This window comes from Dermacentor albipictus, chromosome 1 (assembly GCF_038994185.2).
Source record: "Dermacentor albipictus isolate Rhodes 1998 colony chromosome 1, USDA_Dalb.pri_finalv2, whole genome shotgun sequence".
Classification (NCBI taxonomy): Eukaryota; Metazoa; Arthropoda; class Arachnida; order Ixodida; family Ixodidae; genus Dermacentor; species Dermacentor albipictus.
This window is the reverse complement of record NC_091821.1, coordinates 270,592,475-270,614,810: the sequence shown is the minus strand read 5'-3', so window position 1 is coordinate 270,614,810 and position 22,336 is coordinate 270,592,475. Positions and strand designations below refer to the sequence as shown.

The window sequence follows — 22,336 nt, the reverse complement described above, 5'->3', positions numbered from 1 at the left end:
CAGATCGGGTCGCAAGGCTAAATGCAGCAGAATCCGAGCCTAGCCTTTAAGATCCGCATTTTAAACCCAGAGGACGCCACCATATGGGATGTGGATTTGGACACCACCTATTGGTCGGGTGGGTAACTCCACAGAACACCTATCGTAACTCTCTAGTTGGCTGGTGGAGCAGTGCGAAGTCAAGTCGGAGCCTATCGTTCATCATGGTGCCTCTGGAGATAATGTGGCGGTTACTGTGCTTATTCCTTTTTGGAATACTATTTGAAGTGAAAACAAATTTGTTTGCCGCAGCGGAATGGAACACGAAAGACTACATGAAGAAAGAACATTCACTGGTAAAACCTTACCAAGGTATGCATTGCTGCATGACTACATGCTCCTACGCAGTTGGCAGCGTTGCTGGAAGGCTCACTAGTTTTACCCGGTAGATACGCCGGACTTTTGGAGGCCTGGCGATTGGCACGCTTCGCTGCTGGTTAACTCGTAAATATGTTGCTTCCTGGTGGAAGTTTGCAAACGCAGGGAACGTTTATGTGATCACAGCGCTGATGTCCTCCACATAGGAACTTTTTTTTTTTTTCTTGAGATAGCCGGTCAATGACATAGGGGTGGAGCCGAATTCGCTATATATCTCCTGAGCTTTCGCAATATTTCAACTTACTAGGACCGATGTCCTGAAAATGGTGACCGTAGTGGTGATTTCCTTAACTCGATGCCTGTGAAACAGTAGTGTCATTTAAGGAAACGCTGCAGACAAAGCTCCCGTGCTACTTTCGTAGCACAGGTGCTTTGCCGGTAAACGTCGAAAGTTGTTTGAAATTATGTCGCGTGCTACACATGTGGCTCTATAAATGACGTGTTCAGTTCTGCTTCACTGAGTGCAATTTAATATTTTTTCCACCGATTTGATCAGTTTACTTTTATTCAACTTGCTTAAGTCGAGGAAATGGTCGGTCTTCTTTGAGAAACAACGGGAGAAGAACGGCGCTGCAGTGTTTTTCACGCAAGCTTTCTCTCGTTGCTTCCTTGTGCTGCGCGTGCGTCGTCCACCAATACGTGTATTTTTGATGAGACTGGACGGTATCAGAATCTACGGCACCCCTGTTTCAGGCTGTAGCGGGCGCGACATCGCGGCTTTTAATGTGATCCAAATTACATGCGCTACGTGATACGTGTTGTAAACGTTTGTACACACGTCAGCGTGCGCGACTTGTGCGTGTTGAAAACACCTGCGTTAGGAGCGAGCTGCGGCGGCCTTCGATTGCTGAAGAGGCAGTTGTCACTGAAGTATACAGTATGTTCACTTTGGCAAAGCTTTTCGATCTTTTTTTATTGTGAAGAGCGCGTCTTAGGATCTGAACTTTTAAGAAAGCTTGTTCCGGCCAGTAAATAATTTGGTTGCATGATCGCCTATTGTTAACGGCTACATCTCTGAACACGGCCTGCTAAAGTGCGGCGTTGCGAATTCACCTTTCGATTCCATCGCCGAGTGAACGTGTTTACTTTGTGTGAAGTCTGCCTGATTGGTTCTAATTGTTTACTGTAACCCTGAACCTTAAGTTTATGGTATGTTAAATATATGATAAGTGGTTCAAATGATGGCTGCTATGTACACATGTTGAGTTTTTCTGTGATGCATTTTGCTCATTGGCACGACATATATCGATGTCAGCAAGTATAATAACGAAAACCGCAGCAAGTGGGTGCACGAGAACGGAATGGCACCTTGTTTTGTGCAAAAATTGAAGCACTGTAGCTTGCAGTTGTTTTGTGTTATAGTAAAGATTATGATCTGTAGTCATATATCCCACGCACAATATGCTTTTGTTCGGCTCATTCTCATGTGCCCATAGTAGCACCCATGTACTGGTTGTGTGGTTCTGTTAAAACACTCCTGCTCTGCCACTCTGTAAGCTACATTCTCAGGATTAGTTCGAATCTACTTAAATGCCATATCATGCACTATTCAGTGGCAAAAGAAATAAATGTGTGCAGTGGGAGCTGACTGTTTTAAGGCCAACTTCTTCACTTTTTCATCATGTCAGAGAAATGGTTGCTTTAGATTTCTGTCTATTGTCACATGTAAAATGATGTATCAAAATGCAGAAATAAGTGCCGTATCATAGCCAAAACTGAATTGAAGAAACCAAGCGGCTTGTCGTCAGGTTGCATTACAAAGGCCACATTGCTGCTGAAACCTTTCTGCCAGCAGATAATTTGAATGCAGTTGCTCATGACAATATGAGTTCTACAAATAATGATTAAATACAGGTTCCCAAGATGTCGGCCCCAGTGCTGCTGCTGCTGTGCTAATATCATGAGCAGCAAGCACAGGGTGGCCAGCAGAACCATCTATTCTAAGAGCTCAAACTGCAAGTATGCACACTGTTATCTGAAATTAATTGCAAGTATTACCATTTGGTACACACGACCAAAGTCTCCAGGAAAATTATACAAATTTTATTCAGATTCTTTCGCTAATCAAAATTGCCCGAGTTGCCCTTTAAAGAGTCGCTCGCCATGCTCTATCCTCTGTGATGCTCCAAATACAGCTGCGACAGATATTTACTGACCGCCGGCGAAGTGGTGGGCGACAAGCCGTTGCAGGAAGTTTGCCGTCGACATTTTCGCATCAGTAGACCTCATCAGTGACACAAGCATGATAACGCATGCACGGGCTCGACTGATGGCCATAGTAACGGAGTTTGGATGTGTGTGCAGCCCTGTCCATGTCCGAAAAATCGGTTCACAACTGTGCTCACCAGGGGCAACCCCGAATGGCACATTATTGTTGCTTATGTGCATTTTGCCAGCAGCTTGGCTTGGACTGCATGTGGCAAGCCTATGGGCTGATCATGTGTGATCACACCGATTGCATGATTGCCTGTCGGCAGCGATTGAAAATGCATTTGACTAATTTAGCATTGTTCCCATGCCATGCAACAGCACGGCAAGCCACTGACGGGCAATCAAAATCCACAGGAGACCTTTCGCTGACTCGTCGAAAACATTAGGCTTGCTTACTTTTCGCATAGACCTGATCGTGAATTTATTTCGCTGATATCAGTGTGTATGCATATAATGAATAACAGCTATTATAAAGGTATTTTCATTTCGTATGCAACCTTGTTATAGCAAGGTTCAGCTTAATATTATGTGCTATTGGAGCAAGCTTGCCATGGTGGCCAGCTGGCTGTGATGTGCTGCTTAGCACAAGGTGGTGATCCGATTCCTAGCCACGATAGCCGCATTCAATTGGAGACGGAATGCTTGTGTGCTGTGCTTTGGGTGCACGATAAAGAACCCTGGGTAGTTACCCTCATAATCCAATGTTGATGTTAAACCCCACAATTTTATTGTTGAATTTAATTACATAATCTTGGGCGCTATAACGTAAAGCTATTCCAAACTTTTCTATTCCAGTTCTGCAATCAGCCCTCCACGATTGGTCACAAACTTTTTTGGACCACCCCCACTTCGTCTATCTTTCACGCGGCATCACGAAAACTGCGATAGCTCCCCATCTGATATGACGTGTACACACTGATTATGCATGATTGGACCAAACAAAAGAAAAATAGTTATTTCTGATTCGACGAATTTTTGCCAGTAGACCTCGGCTGTTGGTCAAAAGCTTTAGGGGTGCACCCACTTCACCTGTCTGTCATGCGACGTCACAAAAACTCACCATGTCAGAATGACGTGTACGTGTTAAAGATACATTAATATGCCAAACGAAACAGATTTTTTTCCTGTATAGCCACAGGCTGGTTCTGAAAGGAATAAAAGATGGCTGCCGCCGATCGCTCAGGCATTCGCTACTCGCACCTGTCGGAGAGAATGGGTTTATTTGCATACAATAAAACTTTTTCCGTGGCCGTGTAACATTTTTGAGCACTTTCGGCACGTTTACGACCTTGCTCTGCCAACTCTTCTTCACTGAGTATCCATTTTAGCAGCATTCTTAACCTTCTGTTGCATGCCGCCACAATTTTCGACCAGATGCCGGCGCCACGCTCTTCATCGTGTTATTGATTTTGGCTTGGCCCCATCGAATCCCTCTCCACTTGAGCATGCTCCTTGCCTCTTGTCAGCCAATTAGATAACACAAGCCGCTCATTGTAGGCAATGTTATTCATTTTTAAAGCCAACAAAAGTGATCTCCTCTAAATGAGGAGAGCGTTTGATTGGTCTCTTCAGACAACTCTGCGGGTTGCCGCCAGATGCTTGCGTCGGCGGTTACGTAAATTTGACATCAGGAGATTGGAATAAAAACTTTTTGAAATAGTTTCACGTTATAGAGCCCTTGGTGAAGCAGCAAGGTTGTTAGGCTAATTTTCTTATTAGCATTCTTTAAACAGTACCTAAGCAGATGATGTGTGCACCTTGTGGTTAGCGGATATGGCATAAATTCCAGCATGTTGCCTCCAGTATTTATCAGCGCACTGCAGAAAGTCACAGGCACTACTTAATATAGAGGTCATGCTGAGCAACCGCGTTGGTCCTCAAAGTTACAGTTCATGCATCACCTCTGACGAAAGGTGATAGTGGCGTTTTTTTTTACTCCAGTTTTGGTAACAATATGTCTACTTTTGCCAGTTTTAATACTGCATTCACTTGCACTTCAAACATAATGTTTTACACAGAGGCTGCTCTATACCTAGACTATATGAAACTAGGCTTTTTATGAGGGCTAAAATTTCGTTGCTGAAGGAATTTGGTTTCTCAAGGCCTTCCTTTTTTCATTGATGATTAATGGGGTTTTAGTGCAAGGGCCATGGATGGCCAAAGAGGGCCAAATGTTTTTTAATTGATAAATCAACAGGATATATGGCACCTGAGGCAGCAATAGGCCCATAATAGCCTCCAGCATGCATCACATCATAACGCCCACCAATACTCAACCCCAAGGACTGGCTGCCCTGCCCCAGATTTCCACTTTGATCCTCTTCTCTCCTTGATGACACAACTGTACCACATATTTTCATAATGTTCTTGCTGTGCTTGTGTCTAAGCATGGTTGGCAGGCATGATGACAGCATTTTTGTTCTTTCCTTGCAGGGGCAGGTATGACAATTCCAAATTGGGATTTTTTAGGCCACACAATGGTGACCAGTTCATATATTCGACTAACACCCGATCAGCAAAGTGCAAAGGGTGCTATATGGAACAATTTGGTGGGTGGCACCTGCTTTTTCTGTCTGGTTTACCATTCATATATAACAATGTATGGATACCATTTAGATTTTGAATTATAAGGATAGTGACTGTGGCAGCAACTTTTGCCAAGAGGTTAATGACAGTGTTATATGAACAGACTTGCATATGAAAAATTCTGGAAAAGTTTGCTAACATAATGTCAAGAAGTTCATAGAAAGCTGGCTACAAGTGCAAAGTGTGGAGCTGATAAATTAACATTATTTAATTGGAGTGTTGTCTATGATGTACTTACTGCACTGGCCATGGTGTTGTTGCCCTACCAAGAATTTAAGTCACGGTTTTGATTTAGGAAGGCGAAATACTCATGTGCTCCAATTCTGTGAACATTGAAGAAACCTACGTGGTTAAAATGAATCTGGACTCTTCCACTTCCCCATAGCCCAGGCTTCACCTCTACTGAAGATAGTGAATAGCAGTGCCACACCTTGACAGAAGGAGTCACTGCGCTTTATTGACACTCCACGGTAATTCTTGAGAAACGTACTCCCGTATTCTCAAACCATCCTTAAAGGGACACTAAAGGTTACTATTAAGTCAACGTGGACTGTTGAAATACCATCACAGAAACCTCGAAACGCTTGTTTCGTGGCAAGGAGAGACTTATTTTAAGAGAAAATGCGTTCTGAAGCGTCCGCGTACCTCTAGCGCAGTTCAAATCGTCCGCCCTCCGATCGAGGAGAACTGACATCATGGTCTCATAGTGACGTTGCGCCATCGGTGAGTAGAACGGCGTCCGCAGACGGCGCTACGGCTTTTCTGCGCAAAACGCAAACGCGCGGACAGAAACAGAGCCAAGACAGAGCCGACAGCAGAGCGAAAGCGGGAGTATGGTGGCTAGCGGAAGGCGAAACTAATTACGTCCCACATTACGTCCCACGGCACACGGAAAGTCCGTTTTCGTTAAACTATAGGCTGCGGCGAGCTCGCAGCGTGGTCGGCGTGGTCTGTGAGAAGTGACGAGCTTTTCCGCACTCGCAACAGGGCATAAAAAAGTGCGAATCGACGCAAAACTCGGCCTAGAAACGTGCTTCGCCACAGCCGACCCTGATGTCGTTTCCCGCACCGCCACCAGGCGCCGCTACTATACCTCAAGCTCCAGCGCAAGACGCCCATAAGCTGGTACTTCATTCTATGACGCAAACTTCGACGCTCGTCGCAATGGACCCTGACACCGACAGATTGGCTCGCGATGGTGGGCTCAACTTCAGCGATTTGAGCACCGACGAGCGTGACCTGCTGCTGAGGGCTCGCACTGCCGGCGTCGTTGCGTACTACGACGGCGGCCTCGACACCGGCTCTCCGGAGCGGGAAAGCAACGAGGGCTTCCCACGACATCACATGGACGTGGCATTCCCGCTGCTTGTTCCAAATGAAAGTTTCGCGAGCCAGCAGAACCCTCACAGCACGACGCGATAACAAAAGTACTGAAACTCCAAAGCGTGCGCGGCGCAGAGTCGTGCGCGCAGAGTCGAGCGAAAACGAAACCTTTCGACCACCCATACTACTGAAGGGTAACGTCAAAATCTTATTTTTTGTTAGAATCGAGTAGACGTAGACAAGTAGCATTTTCTTCCGTCTTATAATCGAATGAAATGATATTTTTAATACGAGTAGTTGAGTATTAGTAACATAAATTACGGGGAGACCTTACGTCATCGGTTTAGTACCGGAATGTCGCTGGGGGGTCTCAAATCGTGTCATGCATTTACCTCAATTTCTCGGTTACTAAAGCTCTGTTCGCGATTATATTGACGCCTTAGACGTTCTAGAACATTGCTCTACCACTTTAACTTGACTTTCTGGTAACCTTTAGTGTCCCTTTAATTCGAAGTCCTCCACCCCTCAAAAAGAAAAGATAATGCTACGTTTCTCAAGGAATGTCTGTGAGATGTAGTGACTACTTCTGTCGAGGGGCGGTGCTTCCATCAACATTCTTGAGTCGAGGTGGAGGGATGATGTTGAATACAGGGCTAGTTTCTTCTCCAGTCAAAGGGTGGCACTGTGCTCAGATCGGTGGATTGGAGGAAGGGCTTCGAGTCGAGGATAGTTTTACAGCATGATGCAAGCATTAACTCTCTTGCATACCTTGTTATCCTCACTCCTATTTTCATGTTTTAGGTCTAATTACATCAAATTAATTCTCTTCAAGGCATAAAGTGGGCATGTTGTCATGAGAGAGCAGAGAGTTAATAATACAGTGGACTCGCATTAATTCGACCCTCATGGGAGCACAACATTTGATCGAATTATCCAAAAGGTCAAATTAACAAACGGTGGCAAAATCAACAAGTTCAAACCTTTTTTTATTACTGGATGTAGTGTGTAGTTACTGATAGACTACTTCAATGCACTATTACAGTAATTGTATTTGTAATCGTCGATCAGCAGCCTACAGTCCCTCAACACTGTCATTGGTGCCGACAAAATCCTAAAAAAAGACATTGTCTAGGGCACAGTGCAAAACGTCATCACTGCAGGAAGGGTTGCTGCTTTCACTGCCATTGCCTAGTGAAGCAGTAGCGCTGTCTGCTGAATTTCTTGTTTTCAAGCGTTTAGTGAGCGCTAAGAGCCAAATGGCACGAGAGGGAAGGTTGAAATAACCATTTTGCATTCGAATTAAATGACTTTTCCTTCAGTAGCAATGTTTGGCTTCTTGCTGGGACTTTTCAGTGCATTTGAATCAAGCAAAATGTCTGTCAGGTCAAATTAATGGGAATCAACTGTACCAATAATTCGTCACTGCTCACGCTCAGCTTTAAGTACATGGCTGAAAGCTATTAAAGCTTGCACAGCTTGCTCTGATTTTTGTTTCGCATTCTTTTCTAGCCATGCAAGTCCAAAAATTGGGAAATGCATGTACACTTCAGAGTCCATGGCACTGGAAAGGAGCTGTACGGTGATGGTTTTGCGGTGTGGTATGCAAAAGAAGCTTTGGAATTGGGTAAGTGCAATGTTTGGGAAAAAATATCAGCGTTCTTAATTTTCAAGCTAATCCCACTGCACAGCTTGTGAGACTTCTCCGTGGCAACAAATATGTACTTCAAAATAAAACTAAGTTTTGGTGACAGGTTCCTCGCATTTGCAAATCCGTGCACAGTCCGTCAAGCAAGCAATTGGTTGATGTTTTCTGAGCAGTCAGATCGATTAGCACACTCAGAAATCTAGAATAAAACCTACTTGCAACAATTCCTAAGTAATTACTTACCATAAGAACCTGCATTTAATACAGATCTTTTCAATTATTACCATCCCTAATTTCCGCCTTTAACTACATGCGTATCCAAATAATCTGGCTCGAAGGTTTGGTTTCATTATTTCTGCATGGCTACCATCATCCTCAAAGGCTGAAGCGGGCATTGCCAGCCGTGCTGTGTAAATGGATTGCACATGCATGGGTGAGCATCAAGGAGAACCTTGTGTGTCGCACTTTTAAGAAGTGCAGTATTTCGAATGCGCTCAACGACACAGAAGATTACTTTCTCTGGGAAGAGTTCTTGGTCAAGAAACTGTCCAAAGACAGTGCAACCGAAGATGACGATTGAAGCGTGAAGTCCAATGTCAATGTTTTTGCTGAGTTTGCCTCACTCGTAATACATGAATGAAACTTCTTTTTTCGCCTTTCGCTGTCCTCAAATCTCGCCTCGTATTATGTGTGGCCTTATATGTGGCATTTACGGTACTATTGTAAATATTTGGCCATGAAAAATACGTATACTGATGTGCAACTAAGTGCATAGTATTGACCTTATGACAAACATTTAGATGATTAGGCACTGTTTGCATTGCACATTGGCTGACAGTAGATTAAGTAATAAAATTTATGAGGTAAGTTTTTTAGTTGGAATTGATTTTTGTTGCTTACTTATTTCATTTAGGTGAGTTTAGGTTGGTATTTGTTGTGTTTAACACTCTTTTGCTCATAATGGTTAAGTCCACAGGACTGCACACTGTGTGTCGCACTGTGAATACATTAATTTTAATAGTTCAAAGGATCACAGACTGTAAACAAACAAATTAACCTCTAAGTAGTTTGCTCAGAGTGCATTGTCATTTAAAGGTTTACAGCAGCAAAGATGCTTGCACATCCTTTTGCATTCAAGTAGAAATAAGACTGATTGCAGCTCCTTGCACTTGTTGAATAAGAGTTGTGCAAAAATGGGTGAGAAATAACTTGCCTGTATTCCCAAGGTTCACAATGGTACTGTAGCCATTAACAGGTCAAGAATGCGGCAGCAAATGTCCTCCTCCAAGGGAACAGATACACCGACATATGCTAGTGAATTACCTTGTCTTATTGTTCCTCCTCCTCCCGGCTGCCTTAGTCCCATCTTTTGCCATGCTCAAAACCTGGCTCGTGAATGCCTTGATGCCAACGGGGTTGAAGTTTAAAAGAAAATATAGCCGTGCAACTTTTGACATATTTCTATCCCTCTCCCACTATTGTGTTTTCCTATCTCATATCTGCTTCACAGTAGCCTTGTTCTTTAGTAAGGCACTGATATTTTTCCATCTTTGAGTGCTTTCAATTCTTTTCAGTTCTGTGTCACCTTTGACTGAGTGGATTCTTGCTTGTTTTATTTCAGGACCGGTATTTGGTAGCAAAGATCAGTTTTCTGGTTTGGGAATATTTTTTGACACATATGCCAACCAAAATGGCCCACATAATGTAAGCGTTCTTCTGTCGCTACTTGTGAGAGTGCACTTCATGAGGCTGTATTTGGAGCTGGAAATTGAATTAGACCTCTCACTAATACATTGTTGATATGCATGATAGAAATTTGAACTGAGGCTTTTCTTGAATGTTTTATAACTTTCATGGAAATGACTTCATCAGACATGACTGAAGATGTGCTTTAATTCTTACTGCTGTGCCTGTTTTGAGCAGTTTAATAGCATTCTGCTGTCAGAGCTATGAATGTTGCTTGCGGGAAATTGTGCTTGGTATAACTTTGTAACACAACATCTGTTAATTGGAGTCATACAGTTGATTACTTTTCTGAAGGTGTGCTTGCGCATAATTTTCTTTAATTTGGTTTATTGGTTCAAGATAGCTTTGCAAGTGCCACTTGCACCATGGCCTTGATTTTAGGTCAGTAGCATTTGTTCAAACAATCATCTAATGCAGGATGTGTAGTCTTCAATTTTTAGAGCTTGTGCATGTAAATGAATACAGCTGATTAACTTTGAAGGCTAGTGATTAACCAAGTTATTTCACCTTATATTAAGGTATGGCACCGTCCTCTGAAAGTTTTCCTGTTCCCTGAAAAAAAATTCTTTTAATTTATTAGTATTATTTTTTAACATTTTAAGCTTCCGCAGACATTCAAGAATGCGCTGCAGAAGGAATTGTTTCTGCCTAGTTTCAAATGCTGGTGCATGCCTTGGTGTATGGTGTTTGAAAAACTTTTTCTCAAAACCAAATTTTTAGAAATTCTTATGCAAACACAATTTTATTGTAAAACATATTTCAAGGAAACTTCATTTGCTTCTTTGTTTCACATTAGGTCATGCCATGAACTAGAATAAGTGAAAACTGTAGTCTTTAATGTTGTGATGCGTCATTGGAAACATTACCATATAAACTGGTGGTTTAGTTTTTAGGGTGTAACATGATGCCGGCACACTAATCATGATAGCAAATGTCTTACTTCATTGCAGAGATCGCCCATTTCACTACATTAGTATGAAGTATATTTCTGTTTCTGTGCTGCATTTGTGAATTATGAGTGTTGACGAGACATATTTCAGTGTAATTTATCTTAAAATCTAAAATTTTCAACCCTGTCTTTGTTTAGCACATTTGAAGGGCCTTTGAAACCGTCTTTCAGAGAATGCTGATAGGAAGTATGTAGTAATTTTAAGTCAAAATTAGGATACAGTAGTGGCATAACTTAGCGTGTTAATACTGAAAGCATAAAAAAGTCTCGAATTTAAATTCTGATATGATATTCGTTTTTTGGGGCAATAATGTATTTTTCTTTTCTGTGTAACAGTCTGACATGTGATTATTTCTCACTTCTTCTGCAGCATGGTCACCCCTATATTTCTGCAATGGTCAACAATGGATCGTTGTCATACGACCATGACCGGGATGGCACCCACACTGAACTAGCTGGATGCGAGGCCAAATTTAGAAATGTTGATCATGATACTCATGTTGTCATCCGCTATGAAAATGACATTCTGACAGTAAGTGCCTCCTTCTGCAATGTGTTACTGCTGCATGTAAACTGCCTAGATGGTGTCATGTAGATGAGTGTTGTACAGTTGAGACGACCACGCCGGCCAAACTACTCTGCCAAAAGCGCGCGCCTGTATGCGGAGCTCACGTGACGACGCATGCGAGGAGAATGGGGTGAGCAGGAGAAGCAGGAGAAAAGACGGACGCTTTCCTCTGGGCAGAGTAGGAGAGGGAAGCAAGGCATTTCTTTTGTTGCTTTTGTATCGGTGCGCAAGGAGCAGTCCATTCTGAGGGTGTGCCGCTCGTTGAAAACGCTTCACCTCTGATGCCAACCCTAGGGATTTATCCCTAGATCTAGAGATTTTTTCTTTGCTTTAGGGATCTAGCGTCTTTTTGTGAAATCTAGGGATTTTAAGAGTCCGTATAGTTGTTACTTTAAGCGGCCTCAAGGCAGACGTATCTGATTATACCGCAGGTGGGAATCGAACCCACAACCTTCGCATTTCGCGTGCGATGCTCTACCAATTGAGCTACCGCGGCGCTGTTTCCCCATCCACTTTCTTGGGTATGTATGTGTACTAGTAGAACCCTGGGAGTGTTAGCCAGCGCCATCACTCACAGACCTTGGCAGCGGACGTGGAACGTCCTTGTTGCCGCAGGCGTCACGAGAACGTGATCTTTTTGGGTGAAGGCAACTGGTCAATAAACCCACATATGCTACCTGAAGGCATCAATGTTGCCGGATTCGTTGATGCTCTATAACTAGCAACATTAAATTTTGGGGGATGTCAGTTTCTCGTGAAGTCCTTTCTTAGTCGCTCCAACTACTGTTTGACAATCTTTGATTGAGACTTTGATAAATAAAGAACTGTGCGGTGAGGTACGCCATTTCACCGCTTCTGAGTGTTCTATTTGAGGCGAGAAGGGGACTTTAACGAAGTCCAACATGTTCGTTTTTCTGTGCGCATCATAAAAAGACTGTTAATGTTGTCTGAATAAAATACCTCGATGTGATGACGGGGCTTAGCAGACAATATCCAACTCTTTCAACTTGGGACCACTCTTTTGTTAAAGGGCTGCATGGGTTCTTTGCGCGTGAAGATGAGCCTGCTGAAGGAGCAGCTCGAAAGGCGGTGCGGTGAAACGGGAGTCATCTGCTCGAAGTTCACTTCAGATACAGAGGGAGTCATCTGAGTGTCGTTGCTGGCTCCCCCTCTATCTGGTGGTGCCATCTGTCGACCCTCTATGCATGATAACTCTACAAAAAATTAAGAAAAAAGCTACAGATGCGGTTAATACACATTTATTTATCTCTGATAAAATGTATAACAAATGGAACAAAGAGTGAACTGCGCTGAGACTTTGTTAAAGCTGAAATTGCCACATTAACAAGTAAACAAAGAAAATCTAGGGATTTTTCTTTAATCTAGGGATTTCTGGGGGTTCATTTTAGGGATAAAACGCTGACCTGAGTTGGCATCACTGCGCTTCACGGCAGTTGAGTGTGGGCTGCCCCATCTTTCCCATTCTCCTTGGTTCCTGCTTCACCAGTTGCACTTCGGCAGCGTACAGTGTCAAAGCACGTGCGTTGCCAGCGAGGTTTTCGTCATCTGCCATCACCGGCCTTGGTCCTACTGGTTCTGCAAGCCCATCGGATCCCCCCCCCAAGAGTTCAACGATGGAGGATTCTCCTTCAGGAAGCGTGGCCAGCGTGGCTCAACTGGATCAACTGCCACAGAAGAGAAAGCGAGCGGCAATATCTTTGGAAACGAAGCGAAACATTTTGAGAGAGCACAGAGGTGGTGAAAAAGTGTGCAACTTAGTACGCAAGTACGGCCTGTCACAGACGACAGTTGCAACCATTATCCGCAATGCGCTCAAGATGACCTTTCGGGACCACCAAAACGATGCCTCGGCGGAGCTGGCATGTCACTTGCCGTCTGTGACCCCTCTTTGCAGTTGTTATGCTTTTTTTCGTGCAACCCATTTATAACAATTATCAGTTATAACAATTAAATTTTCATGGCACTTGAACATTGTTATAAGTGGACTTGACTGTACACATAAGGCTTAGAAAATGCGCACACTAGAATTTTTCGCAAGTGTCAAATGTTCCTGCTCTTACACTAATATTTACGTCCATAGCGTAATCAAATTGCGTAGGTGAGCGCACTCAAGAAGACTGTGGTTGTGTGCCCATCAAGAAAGCAAAATGTGTGACAAACTTCTACTAATCTTCATTTTATTGCCAACCAGAAGCAATTAATTTTTGCAATTCTCAAAAAAAAAAAAAAAACGCATGCACGGCGGCATTCTTCCTATTCACACCCCTGTGAGCACCAAACGAGCGAGAAACAGGCGGTCGCCCTTTGAGCGATTAGTAACGAGATAGCCACCAGTTTTGCGAGCACAAGAAGCTGGAACCGCCCGCGGAACAAAACTCAAACCGCCGCCCGCCTGCGCTCGCGTCAATGCGCGAGCGGTAGTATATAAATGCGCTGGAGCAAACTAGCTCTAAAACAAACCGTGCAATGAAAACTGAGAAAGGGCGGCACAAGAAAAAAAGTTCCCTGTATTCCCACATAGTGGCAGCACATGCCAGAAAAGAAAGTTAGGAAATTGGTGCGCATTTTAAACGTACAGATGGCGCCGTAAATATATGGCATCAACCATTTTGGATTTGTTCGCGGCGCCATATATTTACGTCATTGACCCTCTAAGGGTTAAAGTATGGCCACACTAGCAGAAAAAATGAATGGAAAGCTACCCTTGTCAGATGACTACAAATGACGTCACACACATTGAGTAGCCCAAAAGTTTGAGGCAGAGGGCAAACTGAACAGCTTCTTCACATTATCCAGGAAGTAGAAGACAAGCTGCTGTAATCAAACATTAATGCGAACCTGCTGGCAAGGCAATTACTTCTTTTCACACTGTGCATTAAATACTTGAACGTGCATTGCAGGTTTTGTTTATGCTCTAAATCTGATTTGTCCATGCAAGTCTTCCTCAAGTTTAGGGTTTGAGTAGCTACTAATGCTGTCAAGATAACCACTGAGAAATCTTTGTATGCAAACAAAGGCTCAGCATTCATTGACCTTTTCAAATGCATGCTGTTTGTCAGTTCCGTGTTTGCGGACATTTTTTATTACCTTTGTTGTGTAAACCTAAGTCAGGCAAGCTGCAGCATTTTCAAAGGAAAGGAGATTTTATTTTAAATTGGCAAAGGCTTCTTTCGTCAACTTGAAGGTCTCTTCAACTTTGGCATATTAACTTCCTTTGAAGTGGTGCTATGAAATGGTCTGGATATCGCTTATGTATTTAGCTGCATCCACTGATGACCCTCAAAAGTTTTGTCTGCTGTTGTGCTTGACGTAGCTTTGTGCTGTGTGAAATCCCATACGCATTGAAGTGATGAATACATGTTTATGCTAAGTGTGGTCAGAGCAGCATCTCCAAGTCCTTATTAATACCACCCGAGGGCTGATTTTCTTTTGTGTTTTGCCATGCCCCTATTATACTAGTGTTTAAAGTGGGCCTCCACAATGGCACAAGCAGTTGGGGTGTAAGCATAGTGGCTCATGTACAAAAGGAGCCCGGCATGGCTTTCTCAAGTCTGCGCACTTGAAGAAAGGTTAATCCTAACTGTTTTTGTGTTTGCTCACCAGTGTAATGTTTTGCAACCATGAAACCTGCTATGTGTTTCTTGGGTTAGTTTCCTTTTTTTAATCAGTTTTCTTTTGTATGCTGCTACAGCTGGCAACAGACATAGAAGGGAAAAATGCTTGGAAGGAATGCTTCACTGTGAAGGGTGTTCAGCTGCCAACCCATTATTATTTTGGGGCATCTGCAGTCACTGGAGATCTTTCAGGTGACATTTCCTTAATTGGTGTATAGTAACATTCATATACAGAAAGTGTATTTTCCTTTATCATTTGTCCTTGTTCATAAATGAAGTGTCTACAGCACTTGTGTATGCAAAAGTTAAACGTGGGACAAAATAGCTAATTATATTTAAAAGGGATTGCTTACTTTTAAAATGTTTCTGTTATGAGCTTTGTTGCAAAATATATTGCGGGTGAGCTCTCGAGAAAGAAAAAAATCGGGTAGCATGTATCAGGGACGCAGGTGCACAGGCACTAGGGTAGAAATGACGTAACCAAATACACAAGTTGCATTTATTGAGGGATTAGAAAGCGTGCATGCCTAACTTAGGTTACAGCTAGTGGAGGTCTTGTGGTCTAATTTTGCAATCATGCTCACTCCCTATTTGTAGTAGGCCCATTTGCTTTTCAGAGGGTATTTGGGCACTACCTAGTGTCCAAATACCCATAAATAGGGCGCCCAAATGATCATCCTATAGTGGTGGTGCCCGAAACTTCCCTACGTCACTCGATCCCGCTGCCATTGTAGCTAGTTGGGGCTCCTGTGGTTGCCTCAATCTCCTGTGCGTGCGCTCCCTATGGAGACGGACACATTTCACCATGGTCATAGGGGCGGGATGTCTTGCTGCCTGAGTCTCTTCGTGCTATTTCTGGACCCTACGTGTCAAACGCAGGGGTACCATAGTCAAGGAAGGTTGAAATGTCTGCAGCAAATTGAACACGTGTACACCTTATAACTCCTGATGAGTGCAGGTTTGAGGTAGAAGAATTATACCTACCATGGCTGAGTGATCTCTCTCAAATGTGACCACTCCCACTTGGATCAACAAACGTACTGCTGAGCAGTGCCTCTCTGAATGCCAATCAAGAGGCTAAATTTATCTCCGATTATGTCATGCATGGTGTGACAATGCCATCTGTGTATGCGACAAATGCATGATCGAGTAATGGCATAAGCTTCATATATTATTAAAACAGCCCTGCAACATTTTTTGACACCTTAACTGCCTTTACAAATTCTGAGAAAATTTTTAACAATGGAGGATTTTATTTAGTCCTGCATATTTTGTGCCAATTTTTTATAAATATGATACCAGGAATGCCTACTATTGTATTTTTACTAGTCTTGTTAAAAAAAATACCAAAAGTCATTGCGTATTATTTATATTTGTCAAAAATCACAAGAAACTGCATGTATACACATGTGCGAAAATTGCGGAATGTTCACGAGTTAACTCATCATTGGCACCAGAGGACGCTCGCGATAAGTTACCTTGTCATCGGTAGTTACGAGTTTTAACATGGTTAATAAGCCTGCTCATTTACTCGACAACACTGCCATAACATCCGAGACCGACATTGCTGTACTTGCTGTAGGAAGCCTGCAGTTTCACTAAAAGAAATTGGCAGTTTTGTCTCAAGGGCAAAGCATTAACAGTGATAGCAAGGTTTAGCGTTGTGCTCGAGCTCCTTGGAGGGTGTTTGAACTATACGTGGACACGACATACGCTGGTGCATCAAAATTTCTGGCATCCTTTAACATGCCCTGTTGGGCATGTAATGGCATCATCGCATAGGCACTACTGCATTTCCCATGCATAAAGAGTGGCACTAGTGGAATTGCATCACTTTCAGGTTGTGACTATTAATATTGTTTCACAATTTTTAATAGTCTGAGAAGATTTAAGATAAAAGGCATACACTGTGAATGAAATATTTAATTACTTTCGTTTGCACGCTGCAGGTCTAAAGAAGTCTGAGGAAACGTTCAGTCAAAAAAATAAGACTCTTAGCAACTTTGGCGTTTGAGTAGAATAGTGTGTACCTTGTATATAGGGCATAGGTAAACATAGCATACATGTACATGAATATATACGGAGTATCACGGCGCCGGTGAAAATTTGCATGGAGTGTCCATACAATTAATAAATTGCCTGCTCTTACCTTCAGCTTCCTGAAAGCCGTGCAACTTTCAGTGTATATTTCTATGTACTTGCCATTGGCCAAATTTCTGTAGACGTGACCCAGTTAGTCTCTTTTGCAGTAGCAGTAGAGAAATTTCATCTTTCACAATAAGGTGGTAGTGCCATCTGGTGGAACAAAATGGTACTATTGGGGCAATACTGTGGCTTTCAAGACAGGTGCACAATGAAGAGCCATGTGGTACAATCTTGAGGTAATGTTGGAGTAGAACACCTTGTGGGGCTAGTTGGTTCATAGCTTTCAAAAGATGAAGCGCCAACAGAGACAGCACACCAATGAAGAAATATCAATGACAGGACAAGGCACTTTGTCCTGTCATTGATGTTTCTTCATTGGTGTGCTGTCTCTGTTGGCACTTCATCTTTTGAAAGTCATGTTGGCACAAAAACTCAGTGCGATGATGGATAGAGCATGCAGGTTTCTGCGTGGGCTGCATAGGTTCGAGTACATTTTGACTGTCAAAAAGGAGGGAAAGGGCACAAGGGTGTTGCAGTAGCATTTGATTGCTGATCCAAGCACATTCAAAAGCTATTTGTTGAAAGATGCCCCTTAATAGCAGATACATAGACACACCTTTCATAATAAATTTCATAAATGGTGATAAAAAATTCATTACTAGCATTTAAAAAAAAAATATTGGGGGCAGCTGTTAGTGGGCTGAAGAGTAATTTTTCAGTGTCTCATTTCTTTTTGTTGTAGTGCCAGAGTAACTCTTTCATTCATGTCGTTGATAGTACATTTCTAAATTTGGTTGCACAGATACTATGTAAACAGCAAACATAATGGTGATGCACTTGCACATTTTCTTTAAAATTTCATATTGTGTTCAGTTTTCATAAGACATGCAGAACAGTATTGCAAGCTTCAAGTCACCGTTTCAGTGCACAAATAAAGTATTCATCACTGACTGCAAAACCTTTGTGACCTTTGCAGATAACCACGATATTATTTCTATGAAGCTGTACGAGATTGATGTTGCGAGTGAGGTGTGTATCCATTTCCACCTATGAATCAGCTGTAACAGTGTGTTGCACTGGTTTCAAACTACAGCCTTATTCAATTTCCCCTTCATGCAGAAACAGGGTGACGCTGATGCTGAAGACAGGTCAAAGATTGTGCCTGCTGCATCATTTTTTGCACCACCAAGAGGTATAGTGGACAAATAATTTCTGTGTTGCAATTTTTCAGCCACGATATGGCATATAAGGCAGTGGTACACATTAGGTCCACTCGATTCACCCTGCAAATCAGGAACTACTTTACTGCAGTTCAGTGCCAAATTCAAGTTCTTGTAAAACTAGCCCAGCACCTCTTGAACGAGCCCTACACCACCTCTCCCGTTAGTCTACGGAATGCTGAGAACTTGTTCTTCACTGTGTGAAACGAATGGCGCTTTATGTGGATGAAATTAGATATGTTCGTGATTATTGTATCACTGGTTTTTGCAAACAATAAATTGTTTAGTGATCAAGGGATGATAACACGAGGCGACGTGAAAAAAATTTATGGTAATAAAGAACATTTCACAAACATTATTAAACAGTCAATATAAAAGAAAGCCCATTCTGCAGTCTGCAATTTAGACACAAATCAATCATGTCAATTGAATGACATAAGGTTTTGTAAAATGCACAAGGATATGTTAAGTGTAAATGTACAATTACAATGCCACTTACCGAGATGGGTCAGAGATTCTATGTTGCAGCCAGCACCAGCAGAAATGAAAAACTACGGATGTGGTAAACCTTTATGTACAAAAAACAGTAAGGTGCAGCACCTAACAAGTCCGTTTTGGAAGCACAGGCAAATTGTAGACCTATTACTTTCGAATTAATTGGTGCAGCTTCTTAAAAGTGTTTTGTTCCTAGAAATGAAAACTGTAAAGGTTGAATAAACTGCACTGGTACACAGATTCCTACTATACAAAACAGTAGTCTCTGTTGTAGTACTATTTTGGCCTTGCACCATTGCTGCATACAAGCTTCTCTTGTTTCAGATTCTTCCTGCCAGCTGCTAGAGCCTCCATTTTAACCAGTGTTGTCAAATTACATTTGCATTAACTATGTATATATGAACCTTGCATTTAGGAATGGTGGTGGTGTGTTTATTAATGTAGTGGCAGGAAGAGCAGCATGTGCTGCCACTAAATGTTGGGTTGATCTCGAGTTTTGCTACTTTCATTGCAAAATGTTTGTCTAACAAAAACGCTAGTGAAAGTGCCATGATAAACAGATCCAACTGCATTTGTACAATACGAGATCCCAAATCCATTTTGTACGATATGACAGCGAGCTCGTGCCAGTTGTGAAATATTCTAAGGTCATAATTGAATGCTACAACCATCTTTACATTTTTTGTGAATGTTTTCCATCACTCAGTGTGACTGCAGTCATAGCAGCTGCATTTTGGAAATAGGTGCAGATAATAATGGGAGGTTACTGTTTGCACATGATCATTTTTAATTAATCAGTGCACTAGCAATGCACATTTCCTTTGCGGACATGTAGACGGAGAGTGTATGTATAGCCTTTAGCTTCAGTTAAGCCCTTTTGCTTTGTGGCAGGATTTGTAGAGTGAACGCTAGAACAGAATAGACCAACCAGAATCAACATAGAAAATACTGTATTTCATACAACCTAGTTGGAGTGTGCAATAAGACTTGCCAATTCTCAAGGCTTTAAAAAAAAAAAAAATTGCGACTGATGCAATCGTATCTGTATGCAGACCACGTGGATGACCCACCACCTGCCCTGTCTGGAACCAAGCTCTTCCTCATCGTGCTGTGTGCTATCCTCGGGCTTGTCTTGTGTGTCATAGTGGGCTTTGTGCTCTTCCAGAAGCAACAGGAAACTTCCAGAAAGAGGTTCTACTGATCACAAGGTCGCTGCCAATATGAAATTCATTGGGGGAGAGGGTCATCATTATTCGGAGTATAGAGGCCTCACCATTCATTTCTTCTTCCTTAGTGGCATCCATTTTCTTATTACTTTTACACATCATGATGCCAACGTTGAGGATGTCTTCATTGCTGTCATGAGTGGTTGCAAGACTATGGGTGTGAATGGGAAAATGTAGTGTTACTGCCGCTTTCTATAAAAGTGGCTGTGATTCACAGAATGCATTGGTATTCAGCTATACCAAGCTGGGTTTCATTCATCACATGGGACTGCTGCATCTTGCTATGCAAGAACATATGGGCATTCATTGTTATGGGCATGATCCGTGTTTTTCACGAAGATGAAATGTGAATAAAATCTGGAACTTTTATTTTCCTGGCTCTGTAGTTTTCATCAGCACTGCATCTGGTGAAGTTTTTCCTTAACAACTTCGATGTGCTGGGCGCTGGAAGAGAGGGGGGAGTGAATATGTGACTATGTGGTGCACACTGCCATGACCATACCACTTTTGTATTGCGTCCGCCCTGCAATGAAAAAAAGAACATTTTGGCACTGCCGAAAACTTCATTGGTAGCTCATGTTTAACTCCTATGGTAATAACATCGGAAGAAATGTGCATCAGTGGTGTTGACTTGTATTGTGCCGAACTGCTGCACTGCTACTACATGATCACACGGCACCGAAGCGGCGGACGGCACGGACGAAGAGCCGTTTCAAATAGTTTTATTCATTCATTCATTCATTCTAAAGAGGGTCACGGAAGTAATCAACAGTGGTCTAACAAGTGGTCTTGCCCTGCCTGACAAAGTCCCCTATTCGAAGTGTTGGCTCTGCCTTGACACACCCTTTGTTCGACCACTCTTGATGGCTGTTGCACTGTCACAGTATCAGCAAACGTCAAAAAAAGATACTCACTGAAGTTGCAAGTTGGTGACGAGGTTTTGCATTTTGCACAGGTTCTTGAAAGAAAAAAAAAAAAAAATTGGCGAGTTCCGTGCGCAATAGGCAAGACACACAGCTTACCACTTCGGAGTTGTGCAAAGCATGCTCTTGTAATGCGAAGTTTCTCGCAGTATGCATCAGTGTCTGGAAAAAAAAAAACACTTCGCTACCTTGCAAACACATCGAAAGTGAAGCATCTTACCTCACTGCTTTTAGATCCTTTGACTACCTGCCTCGCTAGTGACCCAACGCTGTTCACATTCACTTGTATGCGATCACAAAGGCGCTCCTTCGACTCCACGAAGAGGACACGAGCACTCGATGCAGAACTGGTCATTTTTCTGGTGGTGTTAGCGAAAATATCTTTCGGGCACCCACGTTAGCGCAGCGGTGTTGTCATACCTAGGAGAGAATTACTTTAAGCTATTGCATTTGACTACCAAACCACCACACTAGCAGACGGAGATGACGACGTTGATTTAAAGACAATAGAAGAAAAGCAGGCAAAAAGAGTGACTACGTCTTGAACCCCTCGCTAACAACTGTTCCAAGCACTCCAGAGCACGGTGGATGAATAGAGTTGCTAGAGTACTAGCATGTTCTAGCGATGCTACGACGGCGCTCCCGCGCTGGGGCAACGCCTCCTTTAGTAGATGCCTGCCGCATCGCTGGTTTTCCCATTACAGCGAAGGTTCCTGTAGTTCAGAGTAGTCGCGGAGAGATGGCGCTCGCTGCCGACCCTACTCTTAAGTAAGGTCTCTCTCCTGTTGCGGAGAACATAAGAGTTTCCTACGAAAGTGACGATTACTAGACTGGCGTGCGCTCGACCAGTCGCTTGAGACATAGAGTTTCCTACGCTTGAGAGACCGCGGGTCCTGCCTCCGGGATCGCAACAGACGCCGCTAAAATCTCGGAGGCAGGAAAACGTGATTCAAGTTTGGAGCAGCCATCACTACTAGCGCTCGCAGCCAGAGTTTCATAATCTGGCGCTGCGATCGTTCAACCATCATGGGAATGATGGGAAGTACAGGCTTCAGATTGGCATTCTCATCGAGTTTCTCACTATAACACCCAGAGGGAAATCTGGCGCCACCGTCTACACTCTAAGAACAGTTTACACCCTTTGGCTTGCCCCTTCTGCCACACAAAAATAATCGTCATCTGCCTTGATGCGTTTCCTTTCTTTATCGCTGCAAGCCCGGAACATTCCAGTGACGAGCGACACGCGC

At 42.9% G+C, this 22,336-nt stretch overlaps 2 protein-coding genes and 1 non-coding gene across 3 annotated transcripts; 1 reads left to right on the top strand and 2 right to left on the bottom strand.

The window, feature by feature from the left end:
• Nucleotides 1–131: 131 nt before the first annotated feature.
• Nucleotides 132–20,535, top strand: LOC135916318 (vesicular integral-membrane protein VIP36). The gene is made up of 9 exons (XM_065449653.1): nucleotides 132–351; nucleotides 5,062–5,177; nucleotides 8,047–8,161; nucleotides 9,804–9,886; nucleotides 11,248–11,409; nucleotides 15,158–15,272; nucleotides 18,202–18,254; nucleotides 18,345–18,417; nucleotides 19,993–20,535. The coding sequence occupies exons 1-9, from the start codon at nucleotides 204–206 to the stop codon at nucleotides 20,139–20,141; spliced, it is 1,014 nt and encodes a 337-aa protein (XP_065305725.1). The 5' UTR covers nucleotides 132–203; the 3' UTR covers nucleotides 20,142–20,535.
• Nucleotides 11,869–11,941, bottom strand: TRNAS-CGA (transfer RNA serine (anticodon CGA)). Its single transcript has one exon. It is a non-coding gene; the product is annotated as a tRNA-Ser (tRNA).
• On the bottom strand, nucleotides 20,512–21,758 carry BORCS7 (BLOC-1 related complex subunit 7). Its single transcript, XM_065449663.1, has 5 exons — nucleotides 21,310–21,758; nucleotides 21,189–21,251; nucleotides 21,081–21,124; nucleotides 20,669–20,689; nucleotides 20,512–20,610 (listed from the first exon to the last, which is right to left on the bottom strand). The coding sequence occupies exons 1-5, from the start codon at nucleotides 21,442–21,444 to the stop codon at nucleotides 20,559–20,561; spliced, it is 315 nt and encodes a 104-aa protein (XP_065305735.1). The 5' UTR covers nucleotides 21,445–21,758; the 3' UTR covers nucleotides 20,512–20,558.
• Between the last annotated feature and the right edge of the window lie 578 nt (nucleotides 21,759–22,336).

What these genes read in the sequence shown, in the direction of transcription:
- BORCS7 (XM_065449663.1), bottom strand. Translation starts at nt 21,444, where the DNA reads ATGACCAGTTCTGCATCGAGTGCTCGTGTCCTCTTCGTGGAGTCGAAG. An exon ending in AAGGATCTAAAAGCAGTGAG is followed by an intron (nt 21,252 to 21,309) that starts GTAAGATGCTTC and finishes TTTTTTTTCCAG; the next exon opens with ACACTGATGCATACTGCGAG. An exon ending in GTCACCAACTTGCAACTTCA is followed by an intron (nt 20,690 to 21,080) that starts GTGAGTATCTTT and finishes TTTTCATTGCAG; the next exon opens with GGCGGACGCAATACAAAAGT.
- LOC135916318 (XM_065449653.1), top strand. Translation starts at nt 204, where the DNA reads ATGGTGCCTCTGGAGATAATGTGGCGGTTACTGTGCTTATTCCTTTTT. An exon ending in AAAAGAAGCTTTGGAATTGG is followed by an intron (nt 8,162 to 9,803) that starts GTAAGTGCAATG and finishes GTTTTATTTCAG; the next exon opens with GACCGGTATTTGGTAGCAAA. An exon ending in AGTCACTGGAGATCTTTCAG is followed by an intron (nt 15,273 to 18,201) that starts GTGACATTTCCT and finishes TGACCTTTGCAG; the next exon opens with ATAACCACGATATTATTTCT.